Source organism: Callospermophilus lateralis, chromosome 9 (genome assembly GCF_048772815.1).
Source record: "Callospermophilus lateralis isolate mCalLat2 chromosome 9, mCalLat2.hap1, whole genome shotgun sequence".
NCBI classification, from domain to species: domain Eukaryota; kingdom Metazoa; phylum Chordata; class Mammalia; order Rodentia; family Sciuridae; genus Callospermophilus; species Callospermophilus lateralis.
Window position 1 is genome coordinate 25442210 of NC_135313.1, and position 19879 is coordinate 25462088.

General features: G+C 34.5%; 1 protein-coding gene and 1 non-coding gene across 2 annotated transcripts in view; one reads left to right on the forward strand and one right to left on the reverse strand.

The window, feature by feature from the left end:
* Positions 1 to 19879, reverse strand: part of Cps1 (carbamoyl-phosphate synthase 1) — a 112599-nt gene that overhangs the window by 74592 nt on the left and 18128 nt on the right. Inside the window, exons 4-14 of the mRNA XM_076865932.2 lie at positions 18946 to 19035; positions 16830 to 16886; positions 14106 to 14198; positions 10987 to 11076; positions 9081 to 9209; positions 8404 to 8510; positions 7431 to 7569; positions 6675 to 6752; positions 4523 to 4621; positions 3401 to 3496; positions 325 to 514 (exon numbers count right to left, since the gene is read on the reverse strand). Coding sequence (XP_076722047.2) covers positions 325 to 514; positions 3401 to 3496; positions 4523 to 4621; positions 6675 to 6752; positions 7431 to 7569; positions 8404 to 8510; positions 9081 to 9209; positions 10987 to 11076; positions 14106 to 14198; positions 16830 to 16886; positions 18946 to 19035 — 1168 coding nt within the window. The remainder of the gene's footprint in view (positions 1 to 324; positions 515 to 3400; positions 3497 to 4522; positions 4622 to 6674; positions 6753 to 7430; positions 7570 to 8403; positions 8511 to 9080; positions 9210 to 10986; positions 11077 to 14105; positions 14199 to 16829; positions 16887 to 18945; positions 19036 to 19879) is intronic.
* On the forward strand, positions 3737 to 3809 carry Trnaa-cgc (transfer RNA alanine (anticodon CGC)). Its single transcript has one exon. It is a non-coding gene; the product is annotated as a tRNA-Ala (tRNA).

The following is a 19879-nucleotide window of genomic DNA, read 5'->3' on the forward strand; positions in this document are numbered from 1 at the left end:
TCCATGTTAAAACTCATTGTTCATTCATAATACTTCTTACAGCTTCATGATAACAAAGAAAAAACATATCCTAAAATGGAGGGAAGAGACCCAGGAAACCTATGAAAGCTAAAGTTTTCTTTATTGCTCAGCTGTTTTGTGAAACAAATGAATAGTACTCATCATATCACATTTCCTAGTGGCTGTTTCCTAACTGCTTTGTCACGCATTAAGAGGAAAGTTTTACAGAGTACACAGAGCACAATTGTTAGATGAGTTCAAACAAAATATGTCACAAGTAAGTATCAGGGTCAAAACTCTGCAGCTGAACTTAAAAGAACTCACCGCAGTTCAGAGCCGTCTGGCCACCCATGCCTAGAATTAACCCATCAGGACGTTCTGCCTTGATGACCTCTGTGACAAACTGAGGGGTGATGGGGAGAAAGTAGACAGTATCTGCTTGCTTCAAGCCCACCTCATTGGTCTGCACCGATGCGATGTTGGGGTTCATCAGGACAGTTTTGACATTTTCTTCCTAAAACAAAACCATCAAGTATTTGAATATATGGTCCAAAGACAATGCTACCCTCAAATGAAGGGTTACGGGGGAAAGAAGATTTGTGGTTATTTTGTGGGCTTGTTGTGGCAATCAGTAACAGTACAAGTGAATAGAAATCAAAGAAAGACAAGCATTTGGTCAAAGATAAGCATTTGTTTATTTAACAACAAAATAAAACCATTAAAAAAAAAAAAAAAGTTCTTCACAAGGATTACCACAAGTTAGAAGTCTGCAAATACTATTGAGCTTTATGGCTCAACTGACCTTAAAAGAATAAAATAGTTCAAAAATTTTAAAATGAGTAAATAGAACTGGAGGCAACAATGAAGCTGCTTCTCCTTCTATTATCTGTCTGAAAACAATGTCGAGTATACTTTTTAAATGTAGGATAATGTGTTCTCCTCTTGTTAGAAGCACTAGGAGCCATTTGCTGGTTTCCATTGTTTTCTAGATTTTTTTTCGCCTGCTGTAGTACTTTAACAAAGCACATTATACAGCTGTTCATACATATTATATAAAATGAAAATAACTATAGGGCAAAAAACATAAAAACAAAAACCATGTTTATGTTCATGAATGCATATGTGTGCACACCCTCATGTGTATGCATGAAGAAAGTATCTATAGCCCTATCCATTTCTTAGACATGGAGGCCTTCAAAACAATTCTTCATTTAGGCTACTAAGAATGATATGTTTATAAATCTGGATGAGGGCAACAGTTAGCAAATTATTATGAAATATGGCCAGATGGTTCTTATTATTTCATGAGTTAGCATGTCAATTTTAGATTCTTCTAAAACGTTAACAAAATATTCAGAAGTATAGAAATCATCCTTGAAAGCCCTACATACCTTAAGAGGAGGATCTGAATAAATATTAAGTATATTTTCTACAACTTTAAATTCAAATAGTCCCTTGATGCATGTAATATACTTTTGATTAATTTATTTGATTTTTATACAAAGATCATGGGAGATTTTCTGCTTTTTAGATGAAGAAATTAAGATTCAATGAGGTTAAATGGCTCACCAAAGGTCATGGCTGGAAAGTGGCAATACTAGGACTCTAATCCAATATTATGACTCAAGTCCTATGCCTTGTCTCAATATGAGTCACCCTTTAGGATTTTAAGAAATTGTTCAGAATGAGAGCATTATTAGTAACAGAATGTTAGCATGATACATGTAGATAAGCAAATACGTCTTGAATGTGAGTTGGAATTTAAATAATTGAATATGAACTGAGAAAACATCATCAACAGGAGTTACAAAAAGTCTCTCTACTAAAGAAAAGTTCCACACACAGAAGTATATTTAATTATTTTTCTGAATGTGCTTAACACAATGAATATGATTATTTTCATAAAATTATTAAAAAATCTCATGCATACATAAGTATTCATTCATTTTAAAACAAATAATTTTGAAATATTTTTAATTTATATCATTTTTTTTTCTAATTTGGGTTATAATACATGTGCCATATGATTTTAATGTTTTTAGTTTATAAATTTATCTCTAATAGCCTCCTAAATGATCAAAACATGACAACCAAGAGTTCCTATTCTTCAGCTACAGATAGATATAAAATACATAAAAACCCAAACTATAAGCTATTAAATTTTTATAAAACTCCCAAATAGCATAAAAATTATAAACCATTTACAAGTCTTCTAAAGCTTGAACACACTCAGATTGTATTACAATCAATCTAAACCAGTGGACATCCTCTGATTATCTATCTAATAAAAAATTAAATCATAATACAATGAAGCAAGGCATCTTTTTAAAAATATTAACAAAAAATATGTGCCTGTGCATATACATCCATGCATGCGTGGAGAAGAGTATAAAGAAATGAAAATAAATGGGAAGAAGAATAAGGTATTTGGGGCTATGTTCTACCTCTCTTTAACAGACACCTATCAGAGGAAACTCAATGACTATAGAATAATAAGAAAAGAAAACAAGAAAAACTTTAGCCAACTGCTTTTCCATGCCTCCTGTCCTCTGTGGCTGACATCTCTGTGCTGTTTTCCACTGGCGGGTCCCTGGTGAACACCTCTACACTGCAAAGCCTGAGGCAAAGTCACGGAGAGCTCACATTGCCTGATTAGCACAAGATGCAGACCAAGTGGGGAAATAATACCAAAAAGGGGCCAAGTTTGCTCTCCAATAGAAATTCCTCAGATATATAATACAATTTCTCTAAAGAGGTATTTTACTACAATCATGTTTAAAAATATTTCAAGAAAGTGAAGAAGTAAGGACATATGCTTCCCAACTTGGATATCAAATGTTCTTTTTCACTTGAAAATGCAGTCATACCAACCAGTTTTCCAAGTCACTGATGAGGAAATTGGGTCCCCTGGTGACATGTAAAACTTTCTAATACATGAACAAAATACATTGTTGTCCTTGCTCTCCCAACTAGAGATTTCCTTGTCTACCATAAAGGTGCCTAAAGCATCTTGCAGAGCATTTGAAGTATAATAAAGCACCAAGGATGCCCATATTCCCTCTTTCACATGAAAGACAAATGTATTTGCAACATTCACTGACTCAAAAGAAATACGCAGCTTCTATAAACGTAGTTTTGTATGCTTTCACTATGAGTAAGCAATAACATAATTTTGGAAATCAATCTAACCTCCTTAATTGACAGGTATGCACATTTGAAAAAGTTAAAAATTTTGTTCATGAACAAATGACTTTTAATATAGACATGTAAATAAGTATAGTTAAGGAAAATAATTATAGTCACTTTGAAAAGAGGTAGTGTCATAAATCTAAATTGTAAAATACTAATTAGACTCATTAAAGAGAGCATATTAATTCTAGCAGAGCTCATGTTCTCTCACCTTCATGGCTTTTACAGCTTGAGATCCTGAATAATCAAATTCACCCGCCTGGCCAATGGACAGACCTCCAGACCCTAGGATAAGGACTTTGGAAACCTTTAAACAACAGGATAAGGACATTAGTTTTATTACTAACTTATGAAAATAAGGCATTTTCAAGAGTGAAAAAAAAACAAGTCATATTTTCTATTTTTATGTAATGGTTTTAAATATGATGCTTCAAAATATATATGAAAAATGAGGGAAAAGTTTAACAATTTAAACATCTCTCATTTCAATGCACTTCCCAAAGTTCATAAATATTTTTTTCACTGAAGTAAAAAGTATTTGGGGGCTGGGGATATAGCTCAGTTGGTAGAGTGCTTGCCTCGCATGCACAATGCCCTGGGTTCAATTCCCAGGACCACCAAAAAAAAAAAAAAAAATTGGAAGAGGTTTTGTGAACACATATACATATCTAAAATATCTATACAAATATATTAATATACATAAATACACATCTATGTATATATGCATATATCATATTTTTTAAAATACAAGTATATCCTTCTAAATTTTATATCATAATGATGTGGAGGAGATGTATAGTTTAACTACAAAGAAAATTGTCATATTAATATATATTCAAATAAATAATTCCTATGCCTTACTAATCTTAATCCAGTTACTATTTAGAAGTAAAATTATATTATTCAGTTTATGATACTGAACAATAATTTAATAGTTGAAAAAAATGAGTTGTGTTAACTATAATGATTTCTGTAGTCTGACCTGTATCTCAGGCTTTACATAGTTCTATAATAGTTTGGGTAAAGAAAATATATCAAAATACAAACTAAATTAACACTATTCATTATTAAATTATGTTATTCAAAATGTTATAACATTTGAAGAAGTAAATAGAAGTAAATTTTAATAGGTATATTTTAAATTTAAACATGAAAAGTTCCAATGAATATCATCAAGAGCAAACCAAATAATTGTTTGTGAAATTCTAAGTGAATACAACGTTACCAGTCATCTTTCATAAATACTAATGTCATTTCCACCATTTGCTTTAAAAAATCACATGATAGAGAAAATCCAAAATGCATAAACCAAAAGAAGCCCATTCATACAGACCTCAATTCGAGATGCAACTAGTGCTGGCTTTGGTAGAACTGATGTAATGGTGGTTCCTTTTCCCTTCTTTATCAGTGAGAAAAAGGAATCAAATAGGTACTAAAAAGAAATATAACCAACTGGTTAGAAATTTCAAAACATATATGCTTGCCAGTAAAATACAGGATGCTCTATTAAAGTTGAAATTCAGATAAGCAATAAATGATTTTCCTATGCAATATTTGGGTTTTGTTATTGTTTTTGCTTTTTTGCCAATAACCAAATATCTACTGCCATAAAAATTATATAAAATAAACACTTCTAACTGTTGCCTTCAAATCCTATGAAAATAAAGTTTTCAACAGACCATAAAGATTTCAGATAATGCCTTCTGAGAATATCAAGTTTTCAGCCTCTTAGCTGTAATTCATTTTCTTCTTCTAAATTAAATCCTAACTAGACCAAAAAAAATTGAAGTTATATCACTATGTACCCTAAAATAAAAAGCTGATAATTTTCTTTTTTAAGTTTCTGTCAGCTCTAAAATAATCTCTAAAAATTAATCTTAAACTTTACCAATGAGTTTAATTCTCATTGTTTTAGTAGTGTTATGGTTTTGGTGAGGTGTCCCCTAAGAGTTCCTGGTGAGGTATCCCCTAAGAGTTCCTGCATTAATGCACAAATATTCCAAGGTGAGACAGTTAGATTATGAGAGCCATAACCTAACAGTTCATCCAAGTTTGAAAGGACTACTGGGGAAACAACTGTATTCAGGTGAGGAGTGACTGAGGAAGAACTGGGGGCATGTGCTAAGAGGGTTTATCTTTCCTGTGGCCCCTCTCCTCTGCTTCCTGGCTGTGATAAATGGAGCCGTGCTCTTCCACCACACCCCTGAACCACTACCACCATGACGTGCTGCCTCACCTTGAGCCCAAAGCAATGGAACTAGCCATCTATAAACTGACACCTCTGAAACCATGAGTCCCAAATAAAGTTTCCCTCCTCTAAGTTGTTCTTGTCAGGTACTTAGGTCCCAGCAAAGCTGACTAACACTAATAGATACAAGGAATTTCAACAAAATATTCATTTTACAATTATTTGGCAGGACCAAAAAAAGGATTAAATCATAGTGTATTTGATTGCCTATCATAATTGCAATGTTTCTAATCTGAAGTACTAACATAAGCTAACAATTTAAATTTTAAATTTAAAAAACTACTTGTCATGTGTTACATGATATATGTAGCTGAATATTATTTATAAGCTTCATTATGAGTAGGTTAATATCATACTGATTTTGACTATTAAGAACCAATATTCTCCATAATATTAAAACAAAAATAAAATATAAATATCTGAAAGGGCAATTCAGGAATGAGAGAGAGGTCTTTATAGAGGGGAAATTGTTATTCTGCTCCTCATTTTACCTGGATGTCTTTTCTGAGGGTTTCTGCTGACAAAGAATTAACATCCTACTCACTACTGGAGGCCCCTGGGTGTGAGAGAGAAGAGTCACCTGACACTTCCCAGATTTCCCTCAGTGTCATTGTGAGCTCTTTTTTGTAAAGATGTGCTTGAACATTGAACCAAGAGCTCACATAAAAAAGTAAAAATATTTAGCTTGGAAGCAAAGCTCCTGCAAGCATTCCTTATGGTTCTTTTCCTAAGCCATCTGATCACATGAATGTGCATGCAGCCCTCTCTCGCCCTCCTCCCTGCCTGCCTTCTTTCTCCTGCTGCTGTTTATTCTCCCTTAGTGGCTACACAACCAGTTGCCATAGGGATTTTTTTGAAGTCACAGATGGGGGATTAAAATTTCATTTCAGTTATGAGAAGGAGTGAGCAAGAGGGAATTCATTTGCATAGTACAACAATTGTAAATTTCAGAACTAAATATATTAGAATGATAATGGGTTTAAATAAAAATAGCATCATAGTGTTCCTGCAGGTTTCTTAAGGGCTTTCCCACTTTAAATTTTAGAAAAGATTAAAATTGACTCCATGATATTCATGGAGAAATTTTAATACAAAATGTGTGTTACCAAAGCACCCTTCTTGAGAATGTCTGGCCCCAAAATTATCTACGGTAATTATTTTAGTTTCTTGAATTTTCACATAAACACACCTCTGATTTATTTTAAGTATATTAATAGGCCCCATCTTTCTGACATACCTCAGTGTCTGTTGGCCCTGGGCTGACCTCTGGGTGGAACTGCACAGCAAAGAATGGTTTGCTCTCATGCATAATCCCCTAAAGGAATAAGAAACAGGAAAAAAATTCCTTCTGTAACAACAAATGTCAAGAGTGGCAATGTATTATTCAGTAGACAATAAAGTTCAAATTAAAAATTGAACCGAGTGCTTAATAACATTCTGATAAATACCAACACCATTAAATAACCTGATTGGAGATTTTTAAGGACTGACATACCAAACCATTTCCATAAGAATAGAAAATGGGCCAAGGAAGACTCAACCAACTATGATTCCATAATTTTAAAAAAAACAAACCTATAAATTTGATCCACAGCTTTTGGGGCCCCTCTGGGCTCTGTTCAAAATATACCCAAATTCTCATATTATCAGCAGCTTCTAAACTGTTTCTCCAAGGGTCTTCTCAAGGCTACTGCAGTGCTACAGAAGTGCCCGAGACTAGCCTGGACTGGTCCCAAACAGATTTGGACCAACTGCCCACAAACTATGAGTGTGTAAGATGCTGTTGAGTAAGAACACATGTACTGGATCTTGAGAGTCAACTGATGAGAAAATAAAAGAGAAATAACTTTCAAAAAGGAGACGGTTCTGGGAATAGTCTAGAAGAGTTCTTTCACACACCAAAAATAGGAAAATAGGGAAAAGGAGCGTGTACCACAGGATTAACACCTGAATTTCACATCACCCACTGAACAGGCTTATTGAGAGCACCTACCTCATTTGTTTGATCATTGATATTCACAAAAAGTGGCTTCCAGCCAGCCGGGAGGGCGTTGTCCAGAGCGTAGCCATGATTCTGAGCAGTGATGAAAGCCTGCTTATTTGTGATATTCAAAACAGGCTGATTCTGCCCTCTGGAGAGAAAAGGAGAGAAGGAATAGGGACAAGGAAAAGAAAAGAGAATGCAAATGCATTAGTTGTGAAAAAGAAAAACCTTTTACAATTCAAAAGTTTCAATTGCTTAGTGAAAATCACTTTGTGAGAAAAGTCACAGATTGTTAATCCCAATAATTTTAGCGACAAAAATCAATTCGGTAAGCTTTGTTGTGTGTTAAATATCAGGTCTATTAAGCTTCTATAATCGGTTTTAGAAAAGCTCTCATAACCAAAAGAGTTGCTCATTACCTGAACAGAAACAGAAAAATAGAAGCAACTGATTTTAAGTAATTTTAAAGCCCAAGGAGAGTTCTTGAGAGATACTGAGATAGGTGACTGATCAGACCTGAATCATTTTGAATTATACTTCCTGTGGAGGGTGGGCTGTTGGGGAGCACCTGGCATTGAATAAATTAGCATCATTTGAGGCAAAAAGTGAAACCAAGACATTCTGAAGATTTCTCGGTTATTAAGTCATACTAGCTTCATAAAGTATGATCAGTGATTTGAAATCAAGCTTAAAATCAGAACAATTTCCCTCGGAATACCATTTGATTGAATATTACAACCTCAATCTATGCCAAGAGAAGGAAAATGACTTTAAACTACAGCAAAGTTATCGTTAGAGAAGGCTGCCTTTCAGAAATGCAATAGAAATGGTACCATGTAATCTGGTGACTGTGAACTGTGGAATAGGGTGGTTGTCTATTGATTCTAAAGAAAAGGCAGGTGAGTTCTCTAAGTTTTTTATGTTTGGTTACAGTTAGTATTTCAGAACTGATTTGGCCAAAACCAAAATAAGACAGCCTTACCTGTTGGCCATAGACATCTTGTAGGATTTGGCCCCAGCAGCCAGTCCTGTTATTAAATTTCCTGTACTGATGCCAAACATTGGCTCCTTGCGATCGCTTTCCAAAATCTAAACCAGGAAGAATTTTTATTAGCACAGTAGTAGCACAGGTTCCAAAAGAATGCTGTCACTGAAAGAATAAAAATGAAGCACCCTTTTTTTTTTCCTCTCTTAATAAGGTAGTTTCTCTCTTAACAAGGAAATAGTAACTAAATTAAAAAGATAGAATATAAAGAAGGACATGATTGACAAATTGGTAGCATTAGAATTCAATAAGACATACTTGACATTCAGACCCAACTAAATCTAATTTAATATTTCTTTAGCAACTTGAAGGTCTTATAGGCCCCATGGTCATTGTAAGGAACATGAGTTGTCATTTTACAATCATAAGGAATAATACATGTGAAGATTGGATTCCAGCTCTTTCAACTGCAGGACAAAAGCCCAAGGTTATTCTCCCTGAAGAAAAGCCGTGTTTCCTCTGGTATTCTCTCCTCATGGTTTGCCTGTATAATGTCTACATTGATATTGCCTGAGAGGTCCCAAATACAAGTATTAAAACATAACTGAATAAGTTCAAATTAGAAGACCCTCGCCTCACACACTAATATTCACCACCGCCCAAGTTCACTGCACCTTTTTGACGTTCTGAATTAGTGGCTGTGCAAGAGCTGGGTTCCCAGGTCCTCCAGCAATCAGAAGTCCATCATACTCCATCTGGGTGAAATCATGATTCCAGGGAACTAAATGCACTTCAGCTCCTCGCTGGAAAAGAAACATAAGAGTGATGAATTTAATTACATTTCCATTGCCAAACTCTAATCCTGCTGGATCTTCTTTTGACTAGCCACTCCTTAAAGGGAAGGAAAACGTAGTATATAATTTAAACAAATACGGCTGAACAGAAAGTTCTTTGTGTGACTCAGTGTGTTTTATGTGGAATAAATGGAAGCAATGGTCAATACAAAAAGGGAGAAAACACTTTTGAGGTTTTGACTCTGAAAAGATAGATAATGCACTTTCCAGTTCTTCATTTTAGGGTATGAAGTCTCCATGATTGGACTCCCAGGAGCACAGGTACCTTTACCAGCTAGAGTTGCAAACAAAGGTAAAACCATTTTTGGCAGAATTTTAGTTGCTCCATCTCTCTTCCCTTTTTCATTTATGCCTTTTTTTGTGTGTGACTTTTTTTTTTTTTAAGATAGGGTCGTGCTAAGTTACCTTGGGCCTCAAACTTGCAATCTTCCCTTCCGAGTTGTTGGGATTACACACTTGCACCCCTGTACTAGGCCTGGGTGACAAAACTTTAATCAACTTACTTTCTGAGGGTTTTCTCATGTTATCTATGATATTTATATTCTGAGGGGAAAAATAGAACTTTTTGTTGTAATAATATATAGAAAGGTATGTTTGAGGGTTTCCCTAAGCATTTCCTGAGAGTCTTTGAGAGAAATAAGCTTATTTGGAAGGATTTAAAAATAAATATCAATAGAATAGAGAGTAACTAACCCATGGGACACCCCAATTAGGTATATATTATCACCATGGACAATTGAAACTCAAGCTCTTTGGGGAACTCTGAGAGCCATGGGGCAAAGGAGCCATATACTGATTCTCTGCTCATAGATTGTGGGATGCTCCAGGGAAATTTCTTATGCAGAAATTTCTTGACTGCCAGAAATCTTGAACCCACCAAAGAGATGTAAGAAGCTTGCAATTAGAAAATAGGTGACATGAATTAAAATGGGAAAATGAGAGTGGAATATGGATAGGTCACTCACAGCATCTGCTACTGAGAAATCCATGCAAATTTTGTTAATGAAACTGACAACAACCTGAAATCATGATTTGGATATTTCTGATATTCTCTAACTTCATAGGTGCACTGAAGGATCTCCAGTATTCATGCTAATTTGGTATATGAGTGTGTGCATGTGTGTGAGAGATAAAGACAGAGAGACTATGATTCTTAGAGAGGCATGGAAAGACAGAGAGATTGGGAAAGGAGAAGTGATCAGGAGAAATATCAAAAAATAATATTTAAGGAACATTTTTACAAAAATTAAATTCTTCTTAAGGATTTTCAAAGTTTAATTTTAATTGGTTACATAAGAGTTAATATAAAGCACTTTGAAAGTTTGTACTATATCAGAGCATAATTCCTGCAAATATATGGTGCATAATAAATGTAGGCCAATAGGGGAGATATCAGACTAAATTTAGCTTTCTAGTCATCTCTAAACTTCAATGAACATGAATGTGGCATGTGTCAGAATGTCAGTCAATAAATGATAAAAAAGAGTCATCATTCTTTTTTGAATTTTAGTGGCCCTGGAGAGTTTTTTTTTTTAACATAGCAATCTATATCTTTAATTTGAAAAGGGATAAATGTGCTATTTTATAGATCAAAGGCATCAAGAAGAGTGTTGATCCCTGGCATTCTGAGAAAATACTCAAGCTTTCTCTGAAACACGGGAAATCAGCTGAACACTGACAACCAACATTACCTACCCTCACCCTGGAGATGGGGTACATTACTTACCTTCACTAGCAGGCGGATGACATTGTTTTTGATCCCACAGTCTACAGCTACCACTTTTGTGGGGTTTCCTTTGCCATACACCTTGACATCCTGCCATTGTAAAAACCAGAATGTAAGAGGAAATCCCAGCTATGAGTATTAGTCAAACACAACTGAAGTCTCTGTGCACTGAGATTATAACTGATTGCTAACTACTAGAGAGTGACTAGAAGGTAATCAGTTTGTAAGAAAGGCACAGCAAGTGCTATAGACTATATCTTTTTATGAGAAAATAAAGTACTCTGCTATTTTATGTAACCTGTTGATTAGAGTAATAATAAAACTCCCTGAGAAATCAACGCTTCCATAGTTAAAACCATCTTTCCCTTGCTTTGCCCCATTAGCACTGGAATTTTCAAATATCATTGTCTGATTCAGCACTAAACAGATAAGGTGATAGATAAATCATGTTTTAAATACCACTTGATCCTAACTTGCAATACAGATCAAATGGAGTAGAGCTGAATCGCTATTCATTGGGCTTGTACAGTGAAGCCAGATGGTTAAAATCTGTATGAGAGCCACAGGAATTACTAAACTCATGTAGACCACTGGTCCTTTTAGGTTGCTGCAGAATCATTTGCATTTAAATGGTAGATTTCATAAAAGGATCCCAGAGCATATCATAATCATTACCTATGTCTTAAACACTGCTTGGAGGCAGATCGATTTTCAGAGGCATTTATCCAAGAAACAGTTCTCCAAACTCATAAAAGGGAAAAGAAAAGAAATGGAGAGAGGGAAGCCTGGAGGACTGAGTGGGCCAGACTGGTTCCAGCTTTGAGAGTTAGCCAGCACATTCTGAATTTAGGATGAGTTCAGAGTTTGCCAAAGGTTTTACATGAAAGGTACAATCTGAATATTTGAAAGAGCATTTCACTTTAGCTGAAATGTCTCTCTCCCCGCAAAGTTTATGTGGAATGTGAAATCATAATCCTTATTAGACTGTACTTGAGGAGAAAATATAAGAAAAGTTTGTCATTATATTTTTTTCTCTTGCTAACTACTCTGGAGGAATATATATATATATATATATATATATATATATATATATATATATACCCTAGTCCTTCCATGATCTTGGGAATTACTTCTGAAGTCATCCATGCTACAGGTAATCTCTCTCATAAGATAATTTGAAAAAGTACAGATTTATTCTTAACCTTAGCCTTCTGTTATAAAATAAAGCAATATTACCATCTAGTTGTAGCTATACCAAATTGCAATTACAAGACAATGAATTAAGTTATCAACACTTCCAAGGCTCATATAATCAAACGAAACTCAGAAAACTTATGTAATCTGAATCAAATGGGTGTTTTATCATAGCTATAATGAAATTATTTAATTTCACTGGCATTAAGAAACAGGAACAACTTTCTCCACAATCTTTCCCTTGATTAAATATAAACATGCAGATATGCTCATATTTTGTTGATCTCTACATAAACTTGCTAACATTAGCATGAGGATAATATGAGAACCCCCCTCATGTACCAAAATCTGCAGACATTCAAGTCCCTCACATAAAATATATAGTATTTGCATACAGGCTACATACATCATCCATTATACTTTAAATCTTTTCTAAATTACTTAAATACGCTATTGGACTATATTATAGGTAATAATGACAAGAAAAATAGTCTGTATGTTTTCAGTACAGACACAATTTTTTCTTAGTATTTTCAATCCACAGTTGGTTAAATCTACAGATATAGAGTTTGCAGATATAAAGGGGGACAACTATATACATACACTTTCCACATACAGTGACAGAAGTTATGTAAGACATCAAAACACTTGAATATGTGAATTTACCTGACACATTCCTCTGGGAGAGATAGATCTATCATGTAGTACTTTCCAAACTTGTTTGACCACAGAATTTTTTTAAGGCAAACTTGCCTAGGCCTGTGTTCTTCACATTTGGAAAATGCCACACTAATCTAATTACTTGTTCCCTTGTCCATTTATGCTTTGCTCCAACATTATGCTGAATGAATTCCCCCATGGTTTCCAGTAATGCGAGTCAGCCAATGATATGAAACCCTCCAGATCTGGCCCCACTGCATTCCCACTCATCTTTGGCAAACTTGTGAACTGACATGCACAAACCCTTTGGTTCAACCATATCAAACTACACTATCTGTTCAAACATGCCCAATGCTTCATCCCTCTCTACCTCTCAGGGCCCATTCTTTCTGCCCTAAACACTGTTCTTTTTCTTGGTTCTCCATCTACCTATGTCCATCAGCTCTCTGTATCTCCTACAAAGCCTGACATCTCTGCAGAGTCCTCTCTGATGCACCTGCACACTTTCAGTGCTGCTCCACACATGCCCTTATGGCATCTTGTGCACAATCCAAGGACCATATTTACAACTGGATCTATGTGTCATGATTTGGTTGTTCCCTTTTCCCATCAGACTCTTATGTTCCCCAGGGACAGAGACAGTAGGTAGCTCCTGGGATTCACTCATACTTGCATCTGTAGATACTCAACCAAAACCAAAAGACAACTTTCTAAAATGTGTTTCTATACATACACTAAGCATATTTCAATTTGGGATGGCACAGTCATCATTGTGAGCATTAATTTTTTAACTCAGCTATAATCCAATAAATCTTCAATGTGAAGAAATATTTCCCTTGTACAAAATGACCCCAGACTCTGATTATTGTGTCTGATTTCTATAAAGTCCTCTGGGATCTCTGACAGGTTACTAGCTCTGATTCCTTATCATTGCTATGACTATCTTTGGTAATTCACCTTTATTTGATGCTGTTAAAGGCTTAACCTGAGAAACAAGAAAAGGGGGAGAAGGAAGTTAAAATAAATGTTGTCAGTCTCTAAATCATGGCATGAATGTTTCTATGAATCCTGTAGGTAAAACTTATTAATTTTAAATGCACTGATTTTGTAATATGTATTTTAGCTACTGAGGTATCTCTTAAACCCTCAACTCTTGCACTTCCGGAAGATGACTTCTGCCTCAATGAAGATTTTGATACTACAGAAGAATGTAGGTCTAAAGTGAATGAACCAAAATTACAAAATTCAAAGGGAAAATCTCTCACCTTGGTTGAAACCTCAGCAATCAAATTCTGCTTATTTGGATCCACAAAATCCACAGGCTGACCTTCAAATTCAATTTTCCCAAGCATGGTACCCTATCAAATTAAAAACATTAGACAGTTAAAAGGAAGCAATCAGGAAGGTGCTGACAGGATAAACTCACAGGGACTTTGAACATCTGCTCCAAGATTTAGATGTCTTTATAACTACTTGTAGCCATCATCAGAAGATCTTCATCTTCTCAAATGGGAAAATGAAGCAATCGTCACAAATATTTTGAGAAATACTCTGGCAAATTCAATTAGTTCTTTTAGGGCTCAGATCATTTCCCAGATTGAGCAGAGTCAAAGGGAATCAAAATTTGGATGTTCAGATTCCAGGCTGATATAGATTGAAGTACTTAGTGTGCCTGAATTCCTTAGTGCATATGACTTAGAGACATTTTCTAGGAAGGGACAAAATGATCTATTAAAAGAAAATAAGTCATCTGAAAACTACAGAATATTTAAAAGAATTGCTATATATTTTGATAACCAAACATAGGGAAATGCAACATAAATCATAGACTTCTAGAAGTTGCAATAAAATTATTCACTACTTTTTCATGTCCAGGTGTCTCTAAGAGCCTGAACTTTAAAGAGTATTTAATTCTCTTTTAAGTTTTCACTAATCAGCTTTGCTGATTAAACATAGCTCCATTTCCCTCTTTTTATCAGCTGTATCTTAAGACTTATTTATTTGTTAGAAAGTCTACTTGGAACCACTTAGGAAAATAGCATTCTATATTTAGTTATAATGGTTTTTCTTTTAAAAAGAAATAGATCCTTTCTTTCCCTTTTAAAATTATTCCTTGGAGAAGTCATTTGGTTAGTAAGGGTAGAAAATGGTAGCTCACTATGCAGGCATGATGGTTATTTTAGTGCTCTATTTAAAACCAGCCTTGACATCTGGGAAAACGAACCAAACACCATCTTTCATCTCCACACTGGATTGCTAAAGGTCATGGTGATCAGTACTTACTTGGGAAACCAAGTTCCATAATCCCTTGATTATGTCTATGAATCCCTAATTTTGAAATTTCATTTTCTCCTTTTTCAAAAAGGATGTTGATGAAATATGATCTTACTTTCCAACTTGAGATTAATATATATATTTTAATATATATTTTAATTGTGATCCACTGTTACTCATAAACAGGCAATACTACTATTTGACCTGTGCTAGTCTTTTCAGTCAAAATTTAAAAAAACAAACTGCCTGTGGTGAAATAAAAGTTTGTCTTAACCTCACACATCACACAAGAGACACAAAGTGATCTTCTAAAGAGTTTTACCCAATCAATAGGGTTAACTATATTCTATTCAACCTGCCAATTCTGCAGCCTGAATTGAATTCCCCAATTTTATTCCCTTTTCATCCTAGAAGCCTCATCATTGTTTACTATATGCTAAGAAAACATGAGAATTTACCTGGAATATGTAATTTCACTGGTGTCTATTCCCAGAAAAAAACATGGTGGAGGTAATAAAATCAGAACTAAAATAGAATGACTGCATAAACTCTCACTGTCTTCCTTCTGGTCATGGAAATGTAGCCATGTTCTTATTTTCAAACCTGTTTTTTCTTTCTGCTTGTGGATAGCCTGTGTCAATATGCAGTTGAATTTTAGTATGTGCAACAGATTGGTTCCAAGACCCAGTGGATTCTGTGTGTGATCTATGAACATCCTCCAATATACTTTAAATCATTTTTAAATTATGTATAATACCTAGTGCTATGCAAGTAGATGTTATATTGAATTACTTAGGAAAAACTTGAAAAAAATATGTTCAGGTTCAGTGCAAACATTTTTTCCCAATTGGCTGAATCCATAGATGTATAACCCATGGATACAGAGGACCAACTAGCCATATATTCTTACAAAGGATCCACAAAAATTTTCTTGAAGAATCTGTTTCACACATTTACTCTTAAATTGTGTTGTTTTTAAATAACATTCAATAAGAAAATTTTGGTTGCATTTAGGGAATCTAGTCAACATTAATGAGGGAATATTTTTCTCTGGTTTGGAATATGAAGGATTCATGTAGGATCAATCTCTTACAGCAAGAAGAAGCAAGCAGATGGCAATGAGACCTTCTCAGATCTTGGTGTCACTGCAATCAGACAAGAAAGCAAAAGCCAACCTTTCCTTTTACCACTTGATCAACAATATAGTCTCAAGAAAGGCTACATAATTAAGGTAATCCATGCAGGGTTTCTTTGGCATACCCATGAAATACTACTCACTAATTTCACAGATAATTCTTCAAAGGGAACTAAATAAAGATCAGCACCAATGCCACATATTTTCTGATTTGTATTCTCCAGTTTGTAGGTACTAAGTTTAGGCAAAATTATCATGGCCTTAGTTCCATTCTCCACTTGCTTTACCAAAGTCCTGTCACGTGAGCTGAATTACAAATGCCTTGGCTTTAGTGTAAACAACACATAGTGGTAACCCCATAAACTCCTGCCAGGTGAATTAATCCCAAATCCAACCAGTTACAAAAATGCCAATTAATTTTCAGCCTTGAAAATTACATTTAAAATAGGAAAGCAAAATAACAGAGACTCAAATAGTGGAAGCTGGCCAGATCTGTTCCTTTCCACATTAATAGGTGTCTCAGACACTGGGAGGAAAGTATGTGAAGAAACATAGATTTGGTTAAAGATGATGATCATACCTTATCCCGAATTATTTTAGTCAGCATTCTTGTATCCACTCCATAAATTGCAGGAACCTATAAAAAAAAATCATAGTGACAGTGAAATTGGAGGAAATTAGATTCAGCATATTGTTTTCAAGTTACAAACTTAGCCTCATCTATCTTCCTGAGCAGTAAATAATTTCCCCACTCCTTCTTTTCTTTGACCCAGGGTGACCATGTTGTCAGAATACGGTAAATTGCTGCTCCATTTGGGCATGGGACTCTTACTTTCCGGGCCCTTCCTCAGAGTAAGAAATGAGAAATTCTGAACATCAATCTTCTGCTACAGTTTTGTTACCTTTAACCTAGGATGTTTTATATGTGGATACACACACACACACACACACACACACACACACACATATATGTATATGTAAGTATATATATCCCTCATACAATATTTTCATCATATATATGCATGTATATATACACACATATACTTATTTATTTTTTTAAATTGGATATATTTGAGTACATACACATAAATAAAGTTTAATATACATATATATATTTTGTATGTACAAATATATTCAAAAATATGTATTTTAAGATAACAGAATCAGTGAACTTCATAGGCAATAATATGCAAATCTTTGATTTGAGCCAAACATTCCTGGCTCACAGTAAGTTCTCAATACATTTTTCTGAAGGACTCTGTTTAGTAGCCATGCTGCACTAACATATGCCCCATTCAGGCAATGCTTCCATTGGTTTTAGTTTCTTCGGCTAGGTTGGATAGAGACAGATGTAATATATATAATGAAAAAGCAATGGATTGGGAATTATGACCTGTGCAGATTGTGTAATCATCCCATACAATAGTTTCATCATCTTTAATCCTTATAAGTATAAACATATTCCCACTGAATATCTTTCCATAAATTCCAATTTGTTTTCTTCTACCAATTATCTAAGAGATGCTTAAACAAAATGCTCATCCTCCTCTGATAATAGAAGGGGTGAACTGATTATTATCTTAGAACCTTGTCTACTTTATGTATCTGTGATCACAGAAGATTAAAAGCACATTTCTTAAATACTAACAAACTGTGGGTTAGATTTATGCTAAAAATATTAGTTCTGATATGGAGATGTTATAAAATCAGTTGTGCTGAATAACACAAACACTAAAAGAGAATATCCAAAATTACCATTATAGAAATTAGCTGTCTAAAAAATGAAGATAAATTCAGAAAAGAGTTGAGAAGAAAACAGCAGTAGCCCACAATATCATACAGATGTCTTCTCCCTTTTAAAAAGGAATAAGATCTCAGAGATTGAGGTTTTTAGTTTGTCAGAAAGAGGCAGCATTTAGCACCAGTATTTAGACACTTATTGGAGAGGCAGAGTTTTCTGGGAATAATACTCTATCAATGACAGGCCCAGCAGCAGTTCAACAAAAAACAGGAATTATAACACAAGAGGTGAAGCTAAATATAGTTAAGTCCTCTAATGAATGTGAAGTACTTCCAACTTCAAACAGAGTAAATCCTCCTATTCGATTAGAAATTAATATTTAAGGTATAGAAAGTATAATGTAACGTTTTATTATATTTTTCCTATATTACTCAAATGAGATTATATCCAGTTGTATGTCATATTGTTTAAAACCCAAAGATACTTGATGAGAATCTTAGTTTATATACACAAGAATTAAAGGTGATAAAAGTATTGTATGGAATGATTACATGACCTGCACAGCCAGTTAATCCATAGAGCTGGTATGAGAACCCATGAAACAAGTTCGTGACTAGATCCTAGATAAAAGGGTGGGAAGAACTTAGATTGCTCAACAGTATAGAAAATTCAAAAATTTCCCCATCCCTTTCCCTAATGAGAAATGCTACCAGGCATTCATGGGCGCCACCTAGTGGATAAACTGAAAAAAGTGGTCCTCGGACAGGAGGAGGAAGAGTCCAGTTTAACCTGTTTGTAGTAAAGAAAAGGAATCACTCTCTGAAATAAAAAGATCCCAGACTTTACAAACTCCCTCATATATTTGGCCCCTTCAGATCTGCATACACCTTCCCAACTTTCCTTATATTCACTAGAAACCCAGAGGTGATTCTGGGCACCCCAGCAGCTTTCTCACCTTTTCTTCCTGTAGCCATTGCCCTAGACTCTTGGTAGCTAGCCAGTGATTGTACTCATTACTATAATTCAGCACCAGCAAACCAGCAACCTAAAAAGACAGAAATCCTTTTAAAATGTTGACTACAGAACTTTATCCAACTCTTGTGATTCTTCTTGAGGATCACTTTACAAGTTTAAAGAAAAGCTTTACTCTCTCCACCAAATGACTTAAAATGTTATAGACATAGAGCAAAAAGGGTTCTCTACACTTTGATTTTTAAATATATAATTGTTTCCTTAATTATCATGCAGGAGAGACGATTTACTTTGCTTGCCAAATCCAGAAACTCAGCTAGTACACTGTATTCTTTTCCTGTTAGACTCATCAATAATCTAATTCATTTTTACCTGTTTAATGCACATGAAAAATAAAATAATTTCTTAATCTACATATAAAGGAGACTGTGACATTTGGGGAAATTGTGATAAATGAGCTAAACTAAATGATAAATCCAAATCATTCCAAAATAGAGTGGTGAAAAAGTGGTAAATTTGGAAAGTAAATTTTTTGAATTGTTTATATAACCCATATTCCTAAGATATTACCCCAAATTCCTTCACTAGAAGTTACTAATGCACTTACTTTTAAACTGTCATATATTATTCATCCCTCAAAGGAATAAAATTAGATGAAAAATAAAATAGGTAATAGAGCACTGGTTATCAGAGTCCTTTTAAAAGACAATTCTTCATCAATTCATATAGCATAGTTGTTATTTGGACTTTTAACAACATTTTCTCAGATTAAGCTGTTTTTCCAAGGCATTAAAATCTAAAGTGGCCTGAAAAATAAAACTCAAAATAGTGTCATTAAAGATTATTCTCATTTATTTAGGAATAAGGTTGAGTACATGAATTTATTTTGTGTAATGTTGAGGGAGAAACTGCCCATC